The sequence below is a fragment of the Taudactylus pleione genome, unplaced genomic scaffold, assembly GCF_031769625.1.
Source record: "Taudactylus pleione unplaced genomic scaffold, aTauple2 ptg000212l, whole genome shotgun sequence".
Taxonomy (NCBI): domain Eukaryota; kingdom Metazoa; phylum Chordata; class Amphibia; order Anura; family Myobatrachidae; genus Taudactylus; species Taudactylus pleione.
In genome coordinates this window covers 3,784,683-3,810,805 of record NW_028284614.1, presented here as the reverse complement: position 1 = coordinate 3,810,805, position 26,123 = coordinate 3,784,683, and the positions used below count along the sequence as shown (strand labels likewise).

The 26,123-nt window shown below is 45.5% G+C and overlaps 1 protein-coding gene across 1 annotated transcript in view; it reads left to right on the top strand.

Annotated features, from left to right (window-relative positions):
- Positions 1–25,764, top strand: part of CDX1 (caudal type homeobox 1) — a 40,590-nt gene extending 14,826 nt beyond the window's left edge. The window contains exons 3-4 of the mRNA XM_088478357.1: positions 23,273–23,418; positions 25,552–25,764. Of these exons, the coding sequence (XP_088334483.1) occupies positions 23,273–23,418; positions 25,552–25,764 (359 nt within the window). The remainder of the gene's footprint in view (positions 1–23,272; positions 23,419–25,551) is intronic.
- The last annotated feature ends 359 nt before the right edge of the window (positions 25,765–26,123 follow it).

Genomic DNA, 26,123 nt, shown 5'->3' with positions numbered 1-26,123 from the left:
ACTGGTTTCACTGTCTTTCTCAGCAACGGGGATGCCAGGAGATCTATCAGCCCCCTGTTACTAAGGGTTTGGCCAAGTATGAGAGGGACACAAGCAATTGGGAGTCTTCTTTACATACTGCATAGCATGCTGAAGAGGGTGTGGTCATGACATCTTGGAGGTGTGGTCAAGCCATCTTTAGGGAGTGGCTGCAAGCCCGCATGGGCCCCGGACAGGCATGGAGCCAAGTTCTTTCAGTCTGCTCCACTTCCCTCCCTTGGCGCCACTGCTCAGCAACATGGCCATACAAAATATACGTTTATGTATAAATTATTTATTAAAATTAAGAACTGTCGTTGATTTACAAAATCTTTGTAAACTGGAAACCTAAGAACAGTGTTTTGCTGTCACTATCAATTTATCATAGTCTCAGTAGGTGCCTAATATGTACAAAATGGCTGCCTCTAGGAGCCAACCATCATTGTTTTGGTAATTCTATATTGTAATTTTATTTGCCTTTACTGTTAAAACTAAAGACTGTTACTTTTCATCAGTTTGCAATATTTCCAATTGGCATATAATTGTATATTCCTATATGCCGTTTTAAGTCTCGAGAGGGAAAGAATGATAATCATAATTTATGTTTCTCATAAAAGCAGCAATATAATGCCAGGGAATAATACAGTGGTAATAAACTGAGTGCTGTGGCACATTGGGGTGCCATGGGTCACATGCAGGTGTGCCACGCTTGGGAGTGACTACCTTGGGCGCAGGGGGTGCAGTTGCTATGGGGCCCATCTTCCTTGTCAAAGCTACATGTGTTATATAATAAAAATGGGTGGTACATAGGTGCCCTTACAAACTTTTGCTATGGGGCCTTCAAATAGTTACTCCCGTTGTACCCCAAAATGCAGGCTTGACCACATTTTTCATATGCACCAAGCTCTTGGATGTGGTGAGTAACGCCATCTTCCTGATGGCGTTGGCGTTACCCATGGAAGCCTATGGGCTTATCTCTGCAGCGTTCTGATAGAGTGATCCAATCAGATGCCTCCCCGCAACCCCGCGACGCGTGCGTCCTTCTGCGCATGTGCAGAAGGACGCCGGAGGAGCTTCTGGGTCATACAACCGGAAGTCCCTCCATCGCAAAAGGCCGCTTTTACCGACAGAGCGGTTCTTTGCGGGGATCGTCATGCATCCCGGGGTTACCAACGCCAGCATGCATGTGAAGACCGGCGGAATGCATCGCATCCCGAATGCGATGCGTCATGCATCTTGCCCTTAGTCTGTTTGAAGGCGAGTTCTGTAGTTTCCTATATTTGTTATGTGGAGGGTAAACCCTATATGTTAGTTAAAGTGAACTTGTCGCCTACATGCAGTAAAAGCAGCCATTTTGTCAGCAGAGCCCGTATTCGTGCAAATTTACCAACTGAACCAGTGACATCACTGAGGCATTTCAAGCAAATTTATTAATACGCTGTATTAATATCCACAAAATGGCTGCTTCCACTTCCTATGGGCAATGTGCTCTTTAAGGTGATTGGTTTGGTATTGCGACATGGGGCCAAATGTAATAGCCCACGATTTGCGGGAGCCAGCACAATACCGGGGAGATAGTCATTAGACTTAAAGCAGCAATTAATATAAAGGTAAAACGAGGTTACTTTTGGCTTTAAACTAATTGCCACTTTAAAGCTAGTGGCTATCTTGCTGGATTCTCGCGCCTGCTCTTGCAAATTGCGGGTAATTACATTTGACCCATTGTGATTCTATTACTTATCAGTTATCAGACAGGTGTGACTTCATTTGGATTATAGTGGTTCTTTAAGTTATCAGCGACATAGGAGTGAAGATGTGGTTATTATTACAAAGCAGGCATAGGTTTCATCAGTGCTATTGATGCATCAAGCAGTGGTGGAAAGAGTGAAAATGTGTACCAGTGGAGAAGTTGCCCATAGCAACCAATCAACTTGTACCTATCATTTTATAGCCTACTTGCCTACTCTCCCAGAAGTTGCGGGAGGCTCCCGATTTTTCGGGTAGCCACCGCAAGTGTAGGCAGATCTCCTACATCCCACCCACTTCCTAGTGAAGTGAACAGAATGGGGAGATTTTATGGGGAATTCACGGGCCAGTAGGGAGGGGCGGGGCTAAACCGGTGCAACTAGCATCATTGAGCCCTTCCCCCTGCTTGCGGACCCGCGAATCGTGGCCTTTTTCTGTGATGGGGCGGGGCCTAATGACGTCTACAGTCCGGTACCACCCCCTGATGTTTTCAGCAGTAGGCAAGTATGTTTTTGGAGAATGTACTTGATAAATGCTATCTCAAAGCTGATTGGTTACTATGGGCAACGTCTCCACTGGTCCACTTCTCCACTCTTTTCACTGCTGGATACTTCAACCCCTAAATGGTGTAAAGTAGACTGTGCGGTTTGAAAAGCGTGGAGAAGTTGACCAGTGAAGAAGTTGCCCATAGCAACCAGTCAGCTCCTACCTATTATTTTATAGACTGTACTTGATAAATGCTATTTCAAAGCTGATTGGTTGCTATGGGCAACTTCTCCACTGTCAACTCCTCCACACTTCACACTGCTTGGTACATAAACCCCCTTATTTTGTAATTTTCTTTTAGTAGTTTGTTATGTAAATATTGAAATGTATGCTAAGTAATATAATTATTGTCCTAGCTTCTATAAAGGCATCATAAATCCATTACTGCCCACTGTACCGGAATTTCCAGAAGACTCCAGAATTTTGGGGAGTTTTCCTGCCTCCCAGGAGAGTATTTTATCCTCCCAGGTCCTGTCCACATCCCCATTGATGTGGGTGGTCCGGGGGCTTTATGATGCTAAGACAGTGGGTATTGCACAGGGAGGGGAAGGGGCTACAGTGATGTGAATCACAGGTAAACCATGTTTATGTATTAAAAACATTTGTTCGGACAACATTGCATAAAGTCAGGTAGATATTTATTTTTACGCATTTGTTTATTATTTTATTTTGCCATAATCATTTCCAACCAAACTGGGGCCTAGATGCCCAAATGCACAGGCTATTATCGGTCAAAATGCCTGATAATTATCCCATTGACTACTATGAGATTTTAGATTACAAATGGGAACCAGGGTTTTTCATTGGGAGACGTGCTCCAAAATTGTGAAAATCGCCCGATATCACAGCAAGGGGTATATTTACTAAAGTGAGAGTTTTTAGAAGTGGATATGTTGCCCATAGCAACCAATCAGATTCTACTTAACATTCAATTAGCACCTTCTAGAAGATAATAGCTAGAGTCTGATTGGTTGCTATAGGCTACATCTCCACTTCTAAAAACTCTCACTTTAATAAACTTACGCCCAAGTGTCCAGGACTAACCAGTTAGTTAATATAACTTTACCGTCTGCTTTTGCTTATAACGTTTGTAAAAAAGCGCACATTGGGTAATGCAGAATTGGTCAGTACATGCGTATGTGCCCATGTATAACACCCTCAACTTCTCTTTTTTACTGACACAAAAGTGGTCAATACATGCCAAAAACGAATGAGTCCAGATGATTAATAACATGGGTCTTTCAAGTTAAACTGGCGACGCACATTCAAATAACGACAGAGAATGAGTCCGAATGGCAAAATCAAAATCACACTTGTGCGGGTTAGAACTACGTATGGTCAGAAGATCTCCTCTAAAGACCTTTTGATAGGGAAGCCCAGGTAGAATATAGAAGGGGTCAAGCACCTCGGGCTGGACAGTGAATTTTCCAATTTGACCCCCTGCGTGTGTACACAGGCGCCAGGTTCAAGCTAGGTGTGGCTACCTATAGTCCCTTAAAAGTGCTTAAAAACGGGAAACAGTGGGGAAGCCGATGGACGGAATCCCGACCGTCGGCTTCCCGACTGTCTAATCCTGGCAAGGGTTAAATGACAGGCATCGAAATCCCGACGCCTGTCATTTTCCCTACGCCGGGAGCCCGACACCTGGCTTACCGATTGAAGGTAAGCCGGGCGTCGAGCGCGGACAATCGCGGGGCGGGGGGGGTTTAGGTTTAGGGTTCCCGGGGGGACTTAGGGCTAGGCACCCCCCGGGAGGTTAGGTTTAGGCTAGGGAAGGGAGGGTTAGGGTTAGGCACCCCCGGGGGGGAGGTTAGGGTTAGGCACCCCCCCGGGAGACTTAGGTTTAGGCAGCGGGGAAGGGAGGGTTAGGTTTAGGCACTTAGAGGGGGGATTAGGGTCAGGCACTTGGGGGGGAGGTTAGGGTTAGGCACCCCTAAGGGAGGGTTAGGGGGCAGAATAGGTTAGTCAGTACTTACCATGCGGCCGGCGGTAAATCATACTGAGTCCACCCTGATCACATGCAATGAATGTCTTTGATTCGATCTACTTACAAAAATATATAAATAACCAGCAAATATTCGGGTCTGGCCAATGGAGTGACCTCTGTTGGGGTAAAACCCGTGTAAACAATACAGTTGCTTAAAAGATCAATATAAGTAAATTACAAAATATCCCATATTGAAGTTCTACGATAACATTCACATAGCATAAAATACTGCGGAACATATTTTTTCTTATAAACACAATACTTCTGTCATACACTTTTAAATGACCGCGGAAACCTAAACCTGCCACATGCATGTATGGAGTCTCTTCCCCGGAAAGCCGTTACCCCATACTCAGTGGCGATTCTAGGCACCGGCTAGCAGGGTTGTCGCCCGTAGCGCCATAGCCTAAAGGGCACAGCCCTGCCTGAACTCATCATCGCCCGGCCGGCTCTGAAGGAAGCCCCCGGCCCCCACCATCCCCGTGGCGTTATTGGGTAAATGCTCACGGGGAGGGAAGGGGCGCGGCAGTGCAGCATGTGACGGCACTGGGCGCAGAGAAGCCTAGCTCTGGCCCTGCCCATACTTGTCTACTCCTCATATGCCATTCATGGCACCAAGTGGGCGAAGGCGAGGTAAGTCGTAAAATGACCCTAATATCACTTTCCGCACACTCTCCATCCGTCTTGCTTTCGGCAGGACTCTCACGATTTTTGAGGATTGTCCCAAGAATAGGATATTCATCCTGGAGGTGTTGCACTCTGGGCCCACCAAGTGCGTGGCCACTCCGCCCAGAGCGTCATAGCCATGCCCCCTGGTCAGCTGCCGCTACCTGAGGTGTTGGGAGGTATGATTACAACCCTGCCCACTGAGTGTTTGTGGGTGGGGCACAAAATATTTCCACTCTACTGTACCATATGCCATCTTCAGTGGGGTGTGGACAGGCAGGACATGTGCAGACTGCCTCTGCAAGCTGTCCTAATTAGTAACTATGCATATATAATTAAAAATAAAATGTCATAGCTCATGACTTGTTTTATTATTATTATTATTAGTAGTAGTAGTAGTAGTAGTAGTAGTTGTAATAGTATTAGTAGTAGTATTATATTAATTATATTAAACTACCACTCAATAAATAAGTGGTTAGAACCAAACAATCAAAATAATAAAATTGTGAGACGGCAATTACTGTTGTTCTTAGGGGCAACCTGACCCCTAAACCAGCCCCTGGGTAAGGGCTTTTCTGAGAGCCTGGGAGGTTCCCCCCATAATTCAGTGATGTTTTCATATGCCCAGATCACTAAGTGTCGCTTCCTGTCTTTAGCTTGAGGAGCTCCACTAAACAATTTAAGAAGTAGGGGAATATCAGGGGCTGGTTGGTGAAAGTCAGGGAGAATGTGGTTTGGGAGATTTTAGGTGCTACTGTAAAACCTTTTGGGTCGAATGTTTAATCTCATTTTTTTATCAATCCTCCGTTTGGCGCACTATCGGGGCTATATAATATCTGCAGCCGTCCTTCAGGTATCGTTCGCACATTCAGCCTCCATAGGCTTCTGTGGAGACTGTAAAAAATGGTAAATGCATACATAGCCTAAAAGCCAGGCTTTAGATGGTGTTCTCCACCATAGCCTATAGTAGTATAGCGAATAGCATACTTACTGACATTTCTGCAGGGGGCTGCCAGGTCGGTCCAGCAGGGAGGGTGGGGGCGGTCCAGGTAGGCGGAGCGGGGGCCTGCTGACGAGATCGTGTCATCAAGCCCCCACTTTATAATGCCGATATTACCGGCATTATAAGGCAGGGGGCGGGGCTACGATGATGCAATTCAGTGCGAATCGTGTCGTCGCACCCCCAGACCGCCCACTTTTACGGTGGGCGCACAGGGGGGGGGTTGCGGAGGGCCGGCGGCATAGTTGCCAAGTCCGCTTATAACAAGCGGAATTGGGCTTGTTTTTTAGCAAGTTGCTTATTTTTTTTGCAAATTGCTTGTTGCTTGTTTTTCGGCTTGTTTTTTTGTGTGCATTGCCGAGGCACCCCTAGAGGTAAGTAAATGTGTGTGTGTGTTTTGCACTGGTAGTGACTGAGGGAGGGGGGAAGGCTGTGTCTGGGGAATAGAGGGCAGTAGCCAGTGGACAGGGTGAAGTTGGAGGGGACAGGCAAGAAGGAGAGGTAAACTAGATGATAGAAATTAGGCAGGTACATGGGGGTCAGTTAAAATTACTGAGGCTGCTAAAAAGAGGGGATAATGGAATTAGACAGGTGACAGGAATGGAGGAGGTAATGAAGAGGGGTGAGAGGAATGGGGAGAAGAAGAGTCAGGTAAGAGTCAGGTAAAGGAAAGGTGGGTACGCACTAGACGATAGGTCGCCTGATCCTGCTGATTGGGCTGATATATCGTCCACATCGGCCAGTGTGTAACCGCTATGCGTCACCCTGCGCACTCCTGCAGGTCGTCCCTTCGGGGTCATTCCGTCAGTCTGCATGTAGGGCTGATGGAACGACCCAGATGCCGATGCCGGCATAGTGGATGGAGCCGGTGCCCAACATTTCAGACGTTTGGTCACCACATCGTGCAGTATATATTGACCACCCGATATATATTGCGTGATTGAGTTTCGCAACACTGGGCGCACACATCAGCAAGTATGCACCTGGCTGAAGACTGGCAAGGGAATGAGGTATGAAAAGAGGGAGGAGGTAACAATATGGAGGCTGGTGTAGAGGGAGAAAAGCAATATAGGCAGATAATAAGGCTGTGCACACACTAACATATTTAGGTTAGTGAAGGGAGGAATAAAGGAAGTTAGGCAGGTAGAGAGTGAGGACAAAGAGACACCCCCATAAATTAGGCTTTTTTATTGGGCTTTTTAGGATTGGGTTGGGCTTGTTTTTTTCTTATAGGTTGCTTGTTTTCCATTTCAGAGTTGGCAACACTGGCCGGCGGCCATTCCGGGGGACTTGCCTAGTCCTGCGGGGTGCCCGGAGCGGCACCCGATTTTCGGGAGGCTCCCGGCAGTCCCGGCAGAGTAGGTAAGTATGGCCTATAGTCTAAAAGATCAGACCCCTCTCCTGTAAAGCCGTAGGTCAATGGCCATTCATGACCTTTATGGTCGTTCATGCGCATGCAACTCATAAGTGATCGCTGTATTTCTTTCTTTACGCAAGCCAGGGTCCTTTCAAGAGTTTTTTAATTCATGCGACTGAAAAATAAATTCTAATTGATGTGATATGCAGAGATAAGAAATTACACTCATCGGCAGTCCCCAGTAGATGGCATTGTAAAAGAGTTTACTGAACAGGCGCCATTTTATTGGTGATTTCAGTACTGCGCATGCACCGATCTCCAGGAAAATGGATCCCGCACCATTTTCCCAGTTGGTTCCGAGGTGCCAATGCAGAGTTAAGTTTTGTGAATGTGTGCAGGGTGTGCGGTGTAGGCCCCCCTAGACCCAGATGGCCGTGTGCACTACACACCCTGCACCCATTATAGATAGACCCATGCTTATCAGGGGTCAATAATATACAGATGTGTCCACATACATCTATCCTCCCTGCGCAACAATCTATCCTCCCTGCGCAACATAACACGGGAGCTCCGTGTGACTCGGTAGTGCCGAGCATCTTTTCGCGCAACACAAATGTTTCTTATTCGCACAGCGATGCAAACATTTAGCACAAGCAGGTTCTGCTGAGTAAAATGATATGCAGCCTATGTTCTGGGTGCATCTGCGGGTGTACCTGCATGCATAACGCTACGTTACAGTGTTACAGCCGCTGACAGTGTAACGTAGCCTTTCGCATGCAGATGCAGCCGCAGTTGCTAACAGAATATAGGCTGCATATCATTTTAATCAGCAGAAGCTGCTTGTGCTGTGCGAATAAGACGCATTTGAGGGTAAAAAGTCGCACGAAAAGACACTCGGCGCTACCGACATGGCACGACTAGAAGGGCTGTTTAGCGCGCAAGGAGGCTAGATGTATGAGGAGTGGACACATCTGTATCAGACCGGCCCCTTTATACAGCAAACCAAATAACATACTTGCCATCTCTCCCTCATTGTCAGGAAGACTCCCTGAAATAGTAGCAATCTCCCTGATTACACCTTACTCCCAGGGGCTGGCTGGCAACTTTTAGCCTGGGGGCAAATGCATGCAGGTGGCCTTGGCAGAGGAGTAGCGTGTAGCCAGGGTGCCCCCCCTCAAGTGTTCCAGGGAGGAGGTGGCTCATTATGTAATTAATGTAAAGTAAAAATAAAGATATGGGGCAGCCCCTGTAGTGGTGACCATATGCAGTGCCCCCCTGTGCCCCAGGAGAGGACCCCCTTTTGCAGGCCACCAGTAGTGCCCCTAGTAGTGATCCTCCTATGCAGTGCCCCTTATACAGTGCCCCCAGTAGTGGTCTACCCCTGTGCAGTACCCCTTGTGCCCCCAGTAGTAAGCCCCTTAAATAGTGCCCCCAGTAGTGGTATCCCCTATGCAGTGCCCCCAGTAGTAGTCCCCCCCTTGTAGCTTGTAGTGCCCCCAGAAGTAGTTCCCCCCTTGTAGTGCCCCCAGTAGTAGTCCCCCCCTTGTAGTGGCCCCACTAGTAATCCCCCCTTGTAGTTCCCTCAGTAGTAGTCCTCCCCCCAGTAGAGAGACACGTAATTAAAAAAAAAACAAAAAAAAACACTTACCTGAAACCCCGCTCCTGCTCCCGCCGCTGCTATCAGCTCCTCCGTCCGTCCTCCCGGGCCGCTTTGCATTATGGGAGAGACGTCATGACGTCTCTCCCATTACCCACTGCGGGAGCCGGAAGATGGCTCCCGCAGTGGGAGCAGCAGCAGCCGATGAGAGTCTGACAGACTCTCATCAGCTGCTGAAACAAACACACAGCTGCCGGTGCCGGCGGCTGTGTGTTTGTCACTGTGTAGCGCTGACCGAACTCTGTCCGGTCAGCGGTACACGCGCGGTGCAGTCTGTGTCACAGTGACACAGATTGCCCCCGGCCAGCATGGCGCTGCGGCCCGTGGGGCACATGGCAGCCTGCCCCTCGGCCCAGCCCGCCACCTCTTACTCCCATTATGAAGCTGGTATATGAAAAAACCCAGGGATGTATACATTCAAATGGGATCATTAGTATAATTTCCCTTCTTTGGTTATAAGGCACAACGATCCCTATGACTACATGCATTTACTACAAAAGTATTAGTGTGTTTTCATCAACAAGTAGATCTTACTGACTGCTTTGAGGTTCATTTACATTTGGATGTAAGGAAATTTTATGACATGCCTCTCAGATATAGCAGTACACGCCCACTTTACCACGTGCTCATAGGTGCTGCTTTCACAATCTCCCTCAGTGGCTTCACAAAGGGGGTGCGGGCCGCACCCGGGTGTCACCCACCAAGGTGCAGACTGACACTCCCCCACAGTGACAGGAGCCGGGTGCTGCACTGTAATATTAAGTGCAGCACCCGGCTCCTGACACTGTGAGGGAGCCGGCACTGCAACACAATGCAGTCAGCACCCCCTGCACCCCTCCCAGTAACGTTAAAAAAAATGGGACGAGAGGGATCGGGCTGCAAGGCCACACCCCCTTTCCGGGGCACGTGCTGCAGCGCCACACTCACAACATCCCTCGCCATATAGCCCAAGCATTCTGAAATCCATTAAAATGGCTGCTAACATAATACACCAGCTTACTCAGAGAATTATGGCATACCTCACAATATTTGAAACTAGCAAATTGGGGCAACATAGACCCCGCCCCAATCTGAACAGAACCCAAATTTTTGTTTCAATGGGCAGCGAAGTGGGACTGTTCAACGGATATCGGTACCTTTCAATGTATGGGAATTGTGTGTGTGATTGTGTTGGTGTTTGTGCGCTATTAGTAGGTTGTTAATATAAGCCAACTAGTATTTATTATTAGTGAGTAATGAAACAGATGTGATATATGGCACTTACGCTGGTAAATGAGCCCTGCATTGCTATGATGACCCGATGTGTGATATACATCTCTACTTCCCAGAGTTCTCACACCGCATAATAAGCAATTGGGTCAATATGCCACTGATTATTGCTTTGCTCATGACAGCTTATGGTTGAAATCAATAATAGGCGGGAACAAAAAAAAAGTCTGCTCTGATTAGCCAGCTGTCTGCAGCTGGGATAGGAAATTAATACCCCTGCTTATCATATGGATAGTTGTAAATCATAATACATCAGAGGACTAAAAATGAAGTGGCTCATTAACGCTGATAAATAAACAGGCGGCTTACGTGGATACTGATGTGAAAAATAACTCAAAGGTGCCGTCCCATTCTATTACAGGAAAACGGGGATGAAAAGCAGCTACTCCCTCTGAGGTGATTCCCCTTGATTGCATCTTTTTTTTTTTTAAGTGGCAGTGGTTCCTCTTTTGGACTCGGACCGACTTTTTATTTAGCCCCTTTTTATTGCAAAGCTACCTACTGTACGTACTGAGGCATACATTGCTCCTTACACTTCTGACTTTTGAGGTGGAAACAGTTATGACATGGGTGGATCTGGGTGTGGTCTGGGTATATCAGAGGCGTGGCCTCATTTCACATGATCCATGTATTCCCCCCAAATAATCTGTTTGTCTCGCTTTGGGCCTTATTCAGCGTAGGTGGACGCAGATCATACTGAGATGCCCACATGCAGCGGGGCTGATCTGTCTCAGTGTGCTTTTAGATGCGCCATTGGTCGTACCATGGAAACTAGCCCCGGCCTTCGTCTACGCAAGGCGTCCTGTGTCACCGCTGCTGCTTCTGAAGATGCAGCCACTGTCACACTCGCCCGCGACAAGCCTGCTTGTGGCTAGCCACCCCCCTGTTATCTCTCAGGCAAGCCCACTTAAAAACTCACAGTTCTTGCGCCCAAATTCTTTCTGCGTCTCTGCATCTGGGCAGCTCGATGGGGTGCGGAGCTAAATTGATGAGGCTGTGGGCGCAATAAAAATGTGGTTTGTGGTTACTGACCACCAAATTATTTATTTTTTACAAGCTTTTCTATATATGTTACTCTATAGTATATTGCTGTAACAACAATGACAGTAGTAGCCAAATCATAGTTACCATCTGTCCCTTATATCTAATGGCAGAACCAAGCATTAAAGGTTTGTCTCTGGGATTTTTGATATAAGGCAATGTCCTTTTAGTTCTTTTTTTTTTTTCCCTTTGACTGACTGCACATTAAAGATACGATTACTTCCATCTATTCTCATTTTCTGAGCTTTATATATATTTCTGGAGTATTTAAAAAGCCAGAAAAATTAATATTTTGTGATCAAATGGCGTAAAAGTGAGATGATGGGGACTGTAACAGGCCAAAGATGACTTAGGGCCTTATTCAGCAGTGCACGCTGAATTCAGAATCACGATGTTCGGGAATCTGCGCAAGCGCATGACCCGTTCTGCGCATGTGTAGAACGGGTCTAGGATTCCGCTCGCAGACTGTCAATGATTGACAGTCTGCTGCCGTTTGTGGGCGGGGAGGGGGCAGCGATGGCCTCCATTTCCTGAAACAGAGGCGTGTTGCTGCCGTTGGGTGGGAGGGAAGAGGCCAGAATCTCCGTCGGTTGACGGAGATTTCCTGGCCTCTTCCTCTCAACTGCGGCGGCCGGCTGCGTGACCACATGGGATACCTTAGCGGCCGATGTTATGCAGATTATCTGATGCTGCGTTGGACAACACAGCTCGGATAAGTAATGCACAGGGAGCATGATGCCTCCTGCTGCATTACCATTTCTGCTAGGATCGCAATTGTAAAGCTGCCTGCGTGGATATATCATATATCTATAGCCTGCGTGCATACATCATATATCTATAGCCTGCATGCATACATCATATACTGTATCTATAATCTGCATGCATACATCATATATCTATATAGCCTGCGTGTATACATCATATATCTATAGCCTGCATATATACATCATATATCTATAGCCTGCGTGCATATATCATATATCTATAGCCTGCGAGCAAACATCATATATCTATAGCCTGCATGCAAACATCATATACTGTATCTATAACCTGCATGCATACATCATATATCTATAGCCTGCATGTATTCATAATATATCTAAAGCCTGCATGCATACATCATACATCTATAGCCTGCGTGCATATATCATATATCTATAGCCTGCGTGCATACATCATATACCTATAGCCTGCGTGCATACATCATATATCTATAGCCTGCGTGCATATATCATATATCTATAGCCTGCGTGTATACATCATATATCTATAGCCTGCGTGCATACATTATATATCTATAGCCTGCATGCATACATCATATACTGTATCTATAACCTGCGTGCATAAATCATATATCTATAGCCTGCGTGTATACATCATATATCTATAGCCTGCATGCATACATCATATATCTATAGCCTACGTGCATATATTATATATCTATAGCCTGCGTGCATACATCATATACCTATAGCCTGCGTGCATACATCATATATCTATAGCCTGCGTGCATACATCATATATCCATAGCCTGCGTGCATATATCATACATCTATAGCCTGCGTGTATACATCATATATCTATAGCCTGCGTGCATACATCATATATCTATAGCCTGCGTGCAGCTTTGCAATTACGATCCTTGCTGAATCAGTCCCTAAAAGACAGCGACACACGTGATGGGTTTGGATACACCGGATCAGATGTATCCCTTAAAAATATGCTCCATAAAATTTTTCCTTTGATATATATTTAACTTACCCCCAGCATACATTATTATTATGTAATAATAAATGTATGTGTCACTATATACGGCGCCCATTTGAAATGGACTACAAGGAATGTAGCATTTAGCAATCGCTGTGCATGTACCTTGTCTATTGTAGTGTCATACAAGCATGTCCACGATTGAAGACACTAATGACAGAAGGAACCTGCTCTGTGATTGGCTACTACCTCACAATCTACCAATTAGGATGCACTGTATAAACACACATCAGCAGTGTACTGTTACCCAAGCGATTGCTTCTATTTCTGCTTTGACGAGAGCCAAAGCTGAACTGTTGCCGTAACACTACAACAGGTAACACTCCAAGACGTAACTGCAAACACATGGGTGCTGCTATGCTATGTAGTAGGGTAGGCACTGCACATACTATCCTGGACATTGGAGCTTTAGCGTGGGGCTCTAGTGCCAGTATACATAGTAACCCAAAGGTCAGCAGAGTGGCTTTCAATGACCAGTATGCATGCATTAGTGTTAAGGACCTTATACTAGACATTTGGGCAGGCAGCTGTTGTTGGATATGATATGTCGATATGCAAAATGTTGACAGTACAAATTTAGCCTATCTAACCCTAATTGCATTGTAACCCTAATAGTAACCTAACCCTAATTATAGACGAACCCTAATCCTAATTGCATGTTTTTAATGTTAATGTCGACATTTTAAACATGTTGAAATTATGTGCCGACATATTATCCGTCAACATTCTAAATGTGTAGGTATCCTGAATGTCGACACTCAGAACATGTTGACATCATGGTGTTGACATTCCAAATGTATTTCTGTGACCTATGTAAAAGCACTTGGCTTATACAGTAGCTTTGTATTATTCTATGATCCAAAATCTCGGTGACCTCTAATATCAATAGGATTTACAGTCGGAAAGAATGCATTATCCCAGTGGTTCCCAAACTGGGTACCGTGGCATCCTGGGAACCCATACATTTAAGCTGCTATGCTTGATATTGGGCCTACCTCTGTGCTGGACACTGGGGTTACTATGCTGGCTATTATATAGATCTTTGGGTCGATTATGCTGCAAAAATTGACATTCTACTTAGGGCAGAACAGATGAAAAGTTAAGTTAAAAAAAAAAAAAAGATTCAAAGTCTAGGTTTACTAGCCTATCAATCAATATAATGTTTTTCCTTTCATTCATTTGTGCGTCACCAATATTTTATTTTACACCCAGATATGGCTCAACATGGGAATTAGCAGAATGTACAGGTAATTGTATTGTACATAAAGGAGTCGATTCAATCCAATGCGCTGTTAACGCTGCCAGGAAGGAGTTCCCGGAGTTATTCAATTCAGCGCGTTGTTAAGCCAACTAATAGATTTCTTCTTGCACCCTCCTGAAGGTGCGAGGAGAAATCCGACTAATCTGCTGACCGCAAGACTGTTTTCTGGCTCAGCGCGGCGCTAACAGCCTCGGGGGCCGGCACTTTAGTCGGAGAATGCCGGTTCACGCAACTAAATGCCCAAGTTAAGTCGCGAGAACCAGCATACTCCGACTTAAGTTGTCATTGTCGGACTAAACTGCAAGGTGAATAAAATAGCTCCGGGCCCCCGCGGTAATATATTAATAATGCTATTTAAAGAAACGATTAAAAAAAACATTTTGGACAAAAAAAAAAAAAAAACATTTTCCAGAGACAAATTTTTGAATCCTGAGACTGTTGGAAGTTTATAAGTCAGCCCTAGATCTAATAATATTGATTTCTGCAAATGTACTAATAATTAAAATGTCACTGCAGACAGCGAGGCTCCATGCCTACAAGGGATAGCCTAACATTAGTGACGGTAGAGGCTGGTAAGGAATGGGGAAATCAATACATAAGCACTAGGCAAACTTAACAACCCCTTTTGATCTTAAAGGGTGACAATTAACCACTTCACATCTGACTTGTGACAATCCAAGTTCCCTAAAGCAAGGAGACTGCAGTACAATGCCACCACTTCATTGATTGTGTTCCAAATATAATGACTTGAAAGTGTCGGTACTCATCTAAAGTTACAAGAGGACAGGGGATTTGCAACAGCTTCCATACGCTATATAAGTGCGCAGACGCCTATTTTATTCATTTCCAAAATTATTTCACGAGTTATACGGTGTCAACTTTAGACCTAAAAGCTCTGCTGTGCAATATATTTACTAAGTATGCCTGCATAAATCCTAGGCTGACACATGCTTATGAAGAGGACGGCACGACCCTGAAAAGCTGGAATATTTTATTTATTTATTTATTACCAGTTATTTATATAGCGCACACATATTCCGCAGCGCTTTACAGAGAGAATATTTGTCCGTTCACATCAGTCCCTGCCCCAGTGGAGCTTACACTCTATGGGCCTGATTCAGACCCGCTCACGAGCGCTGAGCGCTCGCAAGTGGGTCAATGTTGGCCCAGTGCACATGCGCACGACGGACCCGGCTCCGTCGTGCGCATGCACGAGACCCGGATAGCGACGGGCAAGTCGTCGCTATGGGTCTCGCTACAAAGGGAGCGTGCTGTCGATGGTGAGTGACAGCACGCCCCCTTTGGTGGGCGTGCCGGGGGTGTGGCTGACCAGACAGAGGCGTTCCCATGGGAACGCCTATCGTCTGGGGCCGGCCCCACTGACATCACAAGTGATGTCAGTGGGAGTGCTTTCGGCTCTGACAGAGCCAAAAGCACTCCAGGGCTTGCGGCAACAAGACCCTACCACAAGGGTCTCATCGCAAGCCCGATGGTCGTGATGGTCTTGACCATCGCGACCATCTTCCTGTCCGCTCGCTATAGCTGTGGGTGGTGGTCACCCACAGCTATGCGAGCGACCAGGAGGCCGCTATAAAAAAAGAGAAGGTCGGCCCTGATTCAGAGCGAGCGCTCTGTCAGAGCATCCGGCTAGGGGACATTTTGTTCGGAGCCAATTAACCTACCAGTATATTTCTGTAATGTGGGAGGAAACCGGAGTACCCGGAGGAAACCCACGCAAGCACAGGGAGAATATACAAACTCCACACAGGGCCATGGTGAGAATTGAACCCATGACCTTATTGCTGTGAGGCAGTAACGCTAACCATTAGACCATCTGTGCTGCCCAGGAGGCCGGCTTTAAAAAAAAAAAGCGTCCGCCCTCATTCAGAGCAAGCACTCGCTTTTTGCGAGCGGCTCTGAATGAGGTCCTTAGGGAGGAAGGTTAGGTTTATGGTGCGGAGGTTAGGTTTAGGCACTAGGAATATGTAGATTGATAAACTAGCCGATCACACAAACTGGAATTTGGCAGGACAATTAGCCTAGAGCCACTCCTACTTTCATTTGCGCTGATTTGAAGTATCATGACCACGCCTACCCACTTTACAATACCATTAATCATGGCATTGTATGGCAGGGATGAGGGCATGTTGACACGAACATGGCATCACACCCCCCCGCACCGTAATACTTAGCTGCGCACTGCGGCTCCACACTGACCGACCTGACTGCCCAGTCCCAGAAGTGACCATATAATCCCAGAGGGGGCAGCCAAATTCTATCTGCATTTCCTGATAAATATTGTCAGTAGATCCGTTGTGGTCACCTTCCTGAGCATAACCAGAGGCTCCGGTGAAGCTGGAATGGACCCAGACCCCACTGCCTGAGTGCAGAATGGCTGGATTTTAAGGATGCAGTCAATATCCCGGCACATGGGATGCCGGAGCTTAGAATACCAGCGCCGGAATCCTAACACCTATTAGAATCCCGGCACCGGCATCTTGAAGGTAAGTAGAGTTAGGTGGAGGGTTAATATTAGGGTTAGGGGCTAGGCACTTAGGGCCTGATTCAGACCCACTCGCAAGCGCTATGTGCTCACAAGTGGGTCGATGGTGGGGCATTGCGCACACGCGGCGTGCGCAATGCGCGTGTGCGAACCCCGGAGCAAGTGAGAAATTCACTCACTCCAGGGCTCACTACAAACGGGGCGGCTGTCGATGTTGATTGACAGCTTGCCCCTTTTTGTAGGCGGGGAGGGGGGGGTGGCTGGACAAACGGAGGCGTTCCTGAAGGAATGCCTGCCATTTGTTGGCGGCCCTACTGACATCACCAGTGATGTCAGTACTGAGCTTCCTGCTCTATTAGAGCCAGAAGCTCACTGGAGCTTGCGGCAGACGAGACCCTACCACAAGGGTCTCATCGCAAGCCCGATGGTTGCGACCATCACCTGGCCGCTCGCAAAAGCTGTGGGTGGTCACCCACAGCTTAGCGAGCGGCCAGGAGGCCGGCTTTAAAAAAAAAAAAAGTGGCCGCCCTCATTCAAAGCAAGCGCTCGCTTTTTGCGAGCGGCTCTGAATGAGGTCCTTAGGGAGGAAGGTTAAGTTTATGGTGCGGAGGTTAGATTTAGGCACTAGGGGGGAGGTTAGGTTTAGGCACCGGTGAGGGAGGGGTAAAAAGAGGGGGAGGGTTAGGATACTTACCGACAGGTGTTGGTATCCTAACCCTGTCGGGATGCCAGCATCGTGATTCTGACCGCCAGGTTCACGAGCGCCGGGCATCCCGTACCAAACCCGGATTTAGTTCACTAATTTGGTTGCAATATATCTTACTAAATATTGTTTGTTCACATTAAAGAGCTGTTATAAGTAGAGATGATTGGTTCTACACGGTTACGTTCCTATCAGAAAAACGGCATCTTATTGGCCATCTGGTTCTCGCGTGTTTTGGATAGCCAATAAGATAAATCCAAACTTGCACTAATTTGGCGAAAAAAGCCCAGTAGAATGGAACCTCTCATCTCTAGTTATAAGGACCTCTTAGAGTCAGATCATAGTTGGCCAATGACCTGAGGTGAATTGAAACAAACCTTTGGGTCAGCAATTATATGGGCTCATGGGTTTGCCTGGAACTACATAGAAAGCTTCGAGAAAATATCCAAATCCAAATGGAAATGCTGCATATTGTATAATACATAAATATACAATGGCATAATTATTGCATACTATTATATATACTAACAACTAGACAATAAACTAAATAAGCCAATAAACGGCTAACTTTAAACCAAACTACAATTGCATTTTGATAACGGATGTTGCGCTAGCATTCAAGTATAGTATAAAGTTAAGGTTTGGATCGTGTTCTATCAGCTAAGCTAGGTACACACCGGAGAGATGTCGTGACGATATGCCGCCGTTTCGTAAAACGAAACGGCAACGAATGCCCGTCGCTCCTGTGTGTACCTAGCTTAAGTGTCAGCAATGCAAATACAGAACAATACATGAGCGTAATGGAATTTCCATATATATTACAATAAGAGATAGATTACAAAGAAACAATCATATCATCCCAAAAGAGAGACTTCATACTTAGGGCCTGATTCAGACCCACTCGCGAGCACATAGCGCTCGCAAGCGGGTCGATGGTCGGCCAGTGCGCACGCGCGGCATGCGCAATGCGCGTAAGCGAGCCCCGGAGCGAATGAGAACTTCACTTGCTCTGGGGCTCACTACAAAACGGGGCGGCTGTTGATGTTGATCGGGGGGGGGGGGTGGCTGGACGAACGGGCGTTTGTGGGCGGCCGTACTGACATCATTCGTGATGTCAGTAGTGAACTTCCTGCTCTATTAGAGCAGGAAGTTCACTCGGGCTTGCGGGAATCGAGACCCTACCACAAGGGTCTGGTCCCAAGCCCGATGGTCGCGATAATCGTAACCATCGCCAGGCCGCTCGCAAAAGCTGTGGGTGGTCACCCACAGCTATGCGAGCGGCCTGAAGGCAATTTAAAAAAAATAAAAATCCGCCCTGATTCAGAGCAAGCGCTCACAAATAGCGAGCGCCTCTGAATCAGGCCCTTAGCTATACCAAGTCATGAAGGTCGAATTCACCATGGTGAGTTATCCAAGCATGTACAGATCTCTAAATGAATATGTTTTCTATATATAATCAGTGTCTATATAATTTACAGTAGGGAGTATATTATGCCATATATGATAAGCTTGTAAAGGACCATTACACCTATAAAATAGACACAAATAACAGTAACTAACAGATAAGTATAACTATAAAACTTTCTGACCTGAAGATATTTGAGTTCAAGTTACGATATTTTCTCATACTTGGCCAACGTTCTGTCTGTGGCCCCATGACTACAGGTTGCTGCTATAAAGAGAGGGCCTGATTCAGCGTCGTACTCAAAAGGCCAATGGTTTTTCTTCTGCGCACGCAAAATCACACAGCGCCTGAGTCCCTATTGTTACCGTCAGGAGACGCAGAACAAATTTTGATGCTGGGTCTGTGGATTTCAGTGGGCGTTCCTAGGATATAAGCAAGCAGATGAGGGCCATGTTCCTGGGGTGACTAAGCAGTAGGGGGGGTTTGCGGGCATGTCACTGTAAATGGCTATGTCCAAAGACACACAGCCGCTCGTTTCGATAGTGCACTGATGGTGCGCCTAAAGATGCACCGAGACGGAGATGCACCACCGCAAGATGCTGCAAGGGGGCGTCTCAGTACTAAGAAAATCGGCCACGGAATTAGCATATGAGTTTTGCTGTCTGCGTGCAACTTTGTATCAGGCCCAGTAATATTCATTTACCAACTGCAAAAATGAAAAACCGCAGCGCAAATTCCACTCCGAGGTGTCATACTTCTAATTCAGTTTTACTGATAGACCTGTAGGCCAAGATGGTGTTTTTTGTGGAAGGGGTTGGCCAGATTGGAGGGCATTCCTTGCTGAGCATGAAATAGACACATTTATGCATCCAACTCCCAATCCGAATTGGGGTCTCCGTCGTCTGCTTTTTACTTTGGCAGGTGGGAGTTGGGAGTGGAAGGCACCACACTTCCAGCCAATCACAGACATGGAGAAGCGGCAGCCGATAGCTTACTATGTAAGAAGCTACAATATTGGCTGCTTCTCCTGCATGTTAGAAAGAGGCGCTCCCTGCAGGGTTACAGCAGGAGCTTTAAAATCAATGAATGAATGGATGGATGGATGGGTGACATTATGACACTCATTCAGTATTTTAGGCACCCCATAACCATTGGTGCCCTGTGCAACTGCTTATGTACACCTAATGGCTGTCTGACATAAAAATGAGCTTTAATTTTGTGGGCTGAAAATTTGCATTTAGAGATGTAATCCATGCTACAGGAGATAATGCAAAACATGCATTGCAGTCTCTCGTTTTGCATTACATCAGTTTTATATATATATACAGTATATTTATATATATATAGGTGGCAGTCGGGATGCCAACGGTCCAAATGCCGACCGTCGGCATCCCGACTGTCTAATCCCGGCAGGGGTCTAATGACAGGCGTCAAAATCCCGACACCAGTCAGTTTACTTACACCGGTAGCCCGACGCCCGGCATACCAATCGAATGGAAGCCGGGCAGCGTACGCAGACAGCCGCGGGGGGGGGAAGGGTTAGGTTAGGCGCTCCTGGGGGGGGACTTAGGGTTAGACATCCCCCCGGGAGAGTTAGGCTAGGGAAAGGGGGGGTTAGGGTTAGGCACCCCCCCCGGGAGACTTAGGTTTAGGCTGCGGGAAAGGGGGGGTTAGGTTTAGGCACTTGGGGGTGAGGTTAGGGTTAGGCACCCCTAAGGGAGGGTTGGGGGGGGTTATGTTAAAAAAATAGTTAAATGTCGGGATCTTCATAGCCGACGGTATTCCATACCGATCCATATATATATATATATATATATAATTATATATATCCATATAGCAGCAGGGATGACACTCTTCGGTCTATAAGATTTCGGACCTTCAGTAAACCCGCTTTTTTAAGCACTGCAGTCCATGGGGACATATGATTACGTTGTTATTATTATTATTTTGGAGTATCAGCATTGCAGTGTGTTTACTAGGCTTTAAGAAAGTCTTTGCAGAGTTACAACGGGCCAAAAACAGGGCAGGCAGGTGGACAATTAAAACCACAATGAAACAATTTATCTCTGCCTGACTAGCAATACAGTATCCATACTATGAAATTAAATCAAACAGAATACCATGAAAGGAGTATGTAATGAAACCTAATCCCTGGTTGTCAAACTTAAATAAAGTTTATCCTATAATATACCTGTAAATGTTATATTGGCCATCATTCAGTGATGTTTGCCTATATAGCTATAACTCAGCAGTTATTTGCTTAGTTGGCAGAAAGTCAAACATACTTTATATAATGGTTTATCTCAGAAAACGGAAAAGCGTGTGCTGAGTCTTCTAATGCAGAATTAGGCAACATACCGTGTCATTTTCCTCATGTAAACTCGTCTCTATAGTTAACCTCACCTACTACCCACCATGTACTGTAGCACCTAGCCCATAGCCCATAGTTAAATGACTTCCAGAGGCTGATAGCGCTGGTGGCCTAAACTCCAGATTCTTGGATTTGTGGCACGGGGGTATATTTACTAAAGGTCAAATTCAATCAATTTTAATAAATTTCAAATCGATCTAAATCGTTGTTGTGATTTGGGGACTAAATGACACATACTGTATATTAAAACTTAAATAAAAAAAACAAATCAAAATTGTCTTTTAGTAATTAATTTAGTCCCAGAAATACAACAATGATTTACATAGATTTGAAATCGACTTTTAGTAAATTCACCCCATGGAGTGAATGAGGTGCTGATTGGATGTCTGCAAGATATTTAAATCCACCGCCCCCTCCTGCCTACTATGCTGAATATAGAGTTACCCTTGGACAGGTAAACCATTATTGGTCGATGGTTTATTAACTTCAGAGGGGGAAACAATTGATGGTTTAACCATCGATGGTTCAAGTCTGGACATGCACAAACCAACTGAACCTTGGCCGCACATGCGCAATACAGAAAAGCAATGGAATTTTTTTTACCATCGGACTTCCGCTTCGATGGTAATACCATCAACCATTGGGAGGAGACATCAATATTTGCTAGCCATCAATGTTTGATAGCCGACCCTTCTCTTTTGGAGAATACAGAGGAGGAAAATACAGAGGAGGAAAGGGATTTAGGAGTCACCATTTCAGAAATCTTGAAGGCAGGCAAGCAATGCAATGCAATGAGGAAGGCAAGTCAGATACTTAGTTGTATAGGGAGAGGAATCAGTAGCAGGAAAAAAGAAGTGATAATGCCACTGTATAGGTCCCTGGTAGGGCCTCATCTAGAATACTGTGTTCAGTTTTGGAGGCCATATATCCAGAAGGATATAGACACATTAGAGACGGTACAAAGAAGGGCAACTATAATGGTGCATGGCCTACATCACAGAACTTACCTAGAAGGACTAAAAGATCTTAATATGTATAGTTTGGAACAGAGAAGGGAAATGGGGGACATGATAGAAACTTTCAAATACATGAAGGGTTTTAACAAGGGACAGGAGGGAAGCATTCTTCAAAGGAAGAGATGTACAAGAACACGAGGACATGCACTGAGACTGGAGGGAGGTAGGCTCAGAGGAAATTTGAGGAAAAATTACTTCACAGAAATGGTAGTGGATAAGTGGAATAGCCTCACATCAGAGGTGGTTGGAGCTAAAACAGTGGAACAATTTAAAGTCGGTTGGGATAGGCATAAGAATATCCATGAGAGACGTAAGGAGTAAATAGGGTTGAAGTTGCCTAAAGGATACATGAAAAGGGGCAGACTAGATGGGCCAAGTGGTTCTTATCTGCCGTCAAATTCTATGTTTCTATGTTTTGTCAAATGCAGGCCGCTGAGTTAGTGTCGGGAATGTTGACGGTCATATGAAGAGAGAGGGACCACCACTAAAATGCTAAATGAGTGGGGAGACAACTAAAGAGGCAATGTTGTCTATAATACACAAAGGATGTATAAATAACTATGCAGAGGCTTTAGAATGGAGCATCCCACCATTATTGTTGTGGTTTTTTTGTTTTTTTAACATCTCGTAAAAGAATTATCAGTGGTAGTCACTGTGGGCGAGATAAAGTAACAACCAACCAGCTCTTAACTGTCATGTTACGGACTGTGTTTGAAAAATGACAGTTAGGAGCTGATTAGTTGGTACTTTATTTCTCACTACTTTTTCTCTCTTCAAGGCTTGAAACGTATATACCCCTACATAGTCACTGAATCTATAGTAAATTGTTCTAATATTCCATTTATGTTGTGGGTACATTGCACAGTATAACCTGTGTACTAAAATGACAATATACCAACCACGCAATAAGTAAAACATCTCAATGACAAACACGTCTGTCTCTTTTTTTTGTCCGCTAGGTAAAACCAGAACAAAAGACAAGTATCGCGTCGTGTACACGGATCATCAGCGCCTTGAGTTGGAGAAGGAATTCCACTACAGCCGCTACATTACAATACGCAGGAAAGCAGAGCTAGCAGCCACATTGTCACTCACAGAACGACAGGTAACACAGTCCCTCTGAAGCACTGATGGGCAATGTTACAGCCATAGGACGTCATTTCAGTGGATGCCCAGCCTCACTTATTCATGCAGTGTTCTAAGCCCTATAGGCATGTTATGTAATGGAATGTAAGTGACTCAGGGGGAGATTTACTAAGCCTTAGAGAGAGAGAGATGAAGTACCAACCAATCAGCTCCTAACTGCCAGTTTACAATTTACTAAGCCTTGGATAGAGATAAAGTGGACGGAGATAAAGTACCAACCAATCAGCTCCTAACTGTTATGTTTCAAACACAGCCTGTAATGTGACCTACCCCCCGGGGGTGCCTAACCCTAACCCTCCACCCTAGGGGTGCCTAACCCTAACCTTCCCTCCCCAAAACCTAAACCTGACCCCGCTACACTCCCTAACCCTAACCCTCCCCTCCCTCGCGGCTAACACTAAGGACGCCCTGGACTTACCTAATTCTGGCAGTCATCCTTTGGCGTTCCGGCGTCGGGATTCAGATAGGCATCGGTATTTTGACGCCTATCTGAAGTCCCCGTCGGGCTTCTCGTGTCGGGATATAGACCAGCGGCATATAGCCCGCCGGTCTATAAACTGCATCCCCAACCAGTCAGCTCCTTACTGCCATTTTTAAATACAGGCTGTAAAGGGATAGTTAGGAGCTGATTGGTTGGTGCTTCCTCTCTCTCCATTTCATCTCCCTCCAAGTTTTGATAAATGTCCCCCTGGGGCCATATTCAATTTGGAGCGAAAAGTCTGTAATCGGCGATAATTTCCAATATCCCCGTATTCAATTACATTGACTTTTCGCCTGTGCGAAAAGTCTATGTTAAAAAATGGGGATAAATTTTCACCAGCCACTTGCTGGCAAAAAAAAAGTGCAGAATTGGGGTTTAGGGGTGCAGGTTTAAAAAAAATAGCCTGCACCCATGGGATTGGTCCCAAAAAATGTTCTGTGTTAAAAAAAAGTTTTAAAAAAAAAATCGGGGCGCACCCCAAAAAATTAATTAAAATTTTGGGGTTAAAAAAAAATATATAGGTAACACACTTGTAAATTTGAGGAATTGAGTCAAGAGGGGTTCCCTTATATGCGGCAGGTGTTTTCTTCATTGCGGGAGTAGCGGCAGGTGCATTTTTGAAGAATTTTTTTAAATCATTTAAGGGATTTAAAAATATGCTTGCACCCATTTTCATGTACCCCAAATTTGATGGGGATAGTTATTTTTCCCAAAATAAACTTCTAAATGCTCTTCTGCATCACCTTCTTCAAAGTCGCATTATGCACCTGCCGCGGCTATTTAAAAACCCGACTTTCTTCTACAGGCAAAAACAGGGGTACCCATAGTGATCCCCCATGTCTTGACATCTTTAGGGGGGTTCTAGGATTATTTCCCCAAAATTCCCGTTTTTTTTTCGCGGTTCCAAATTTCTCCGGTTCCGGTTTGGTACCATATATCTCTCCAATTTATCTGGCTTAGTACATCTACCCCACAGTTCTGAAGGTAATAATAAATATCACTCTCCAAGCCCACACCCACAGTTCTGCTGAGACATGCAATTAGCCCCTATTGCACTTATTCTTCAAAAATGGGTACAAGTGATGAGGTGGTTGGGACGTTGGTTGTTTACAGCAATAAATAGTATTTCCCTACAGCCAACTCATACAAAGATGTAAACAAAAAGTATGGTGGTCGCTCATATCAGCTTAATGACATAGCACAGGTGCTTGTAAAGGGCGGGGTTTACACTGAACACTGCAGCAATGTCAACAAAAAATACTTAAATCCTACATGATAATAGAGATTCAGAGGTATTAGTTACATACATTTGCAAATATATGAATAAGCACCAGGCCATCGTCAAGGCTCCTCTATACTGGCGTCCCTAACATTAAGGGAAGGCAAGTTTGATGAGAGAGTCCAGTAGTATAGCATAGTGTTGTGATGTTCTTGCCAAACTGGTGCTGGTAGATCGTGTGGTCCAATGCATACTATATGTAACTGAATTCATACGTATAAACGTGCTATAATAATGATATAACTTGCTTGCATTTTAGGTCTTGGTCTTCTTAATATGTGTACACCTTCTATCGCAGACTTGTTATATTCTAAATGTCTTTGTTTCTATAGGTAAAAATCTGGTTCCAAAATAGGAGGGCAAAAGAAAGGAAAGTAAACAAGAAGAAAATGCAGCAGCAGAGTCAGCAGGCCAGCACCACAACACCGACACCCCCCACCATTGGCAGCACCTCTGGGATGGGAGCCATTTGCAGCAGCAGTAGCAGCAACAGTAATTTGGTATCGCCGACAGCACTGACTATCAAAGAAGAATACCTTCCATAAGGTCTTCAAACCTTTAAACACCAAGTACTACAGGAAACTCCTTATTTACAGTCAGCTTGATTCCACAAACCTGATTCTTGAAGAATCTTGTGTAATAAGGGACCCGCGCGTTTCGGTGCCAAACCTGTTCTTGCAGAACACCCACGCGTTTCGGTGCCAAACCTGTCATTGCGGAACTGATCTTATAATTTTCTCCTTTCCTAAAGAACTGGTGATATCATTCCCTGCACACCCAGAAAAGATGGAGGTGAAATGATTTGAGCGTGCGGATGAACTCTTTCTTACATATGTTTGTGTTACTGTATATTTAAAAGAAAGGGTGTTATCGACAGAAGGCATTTTTTTTTATTACATGTACA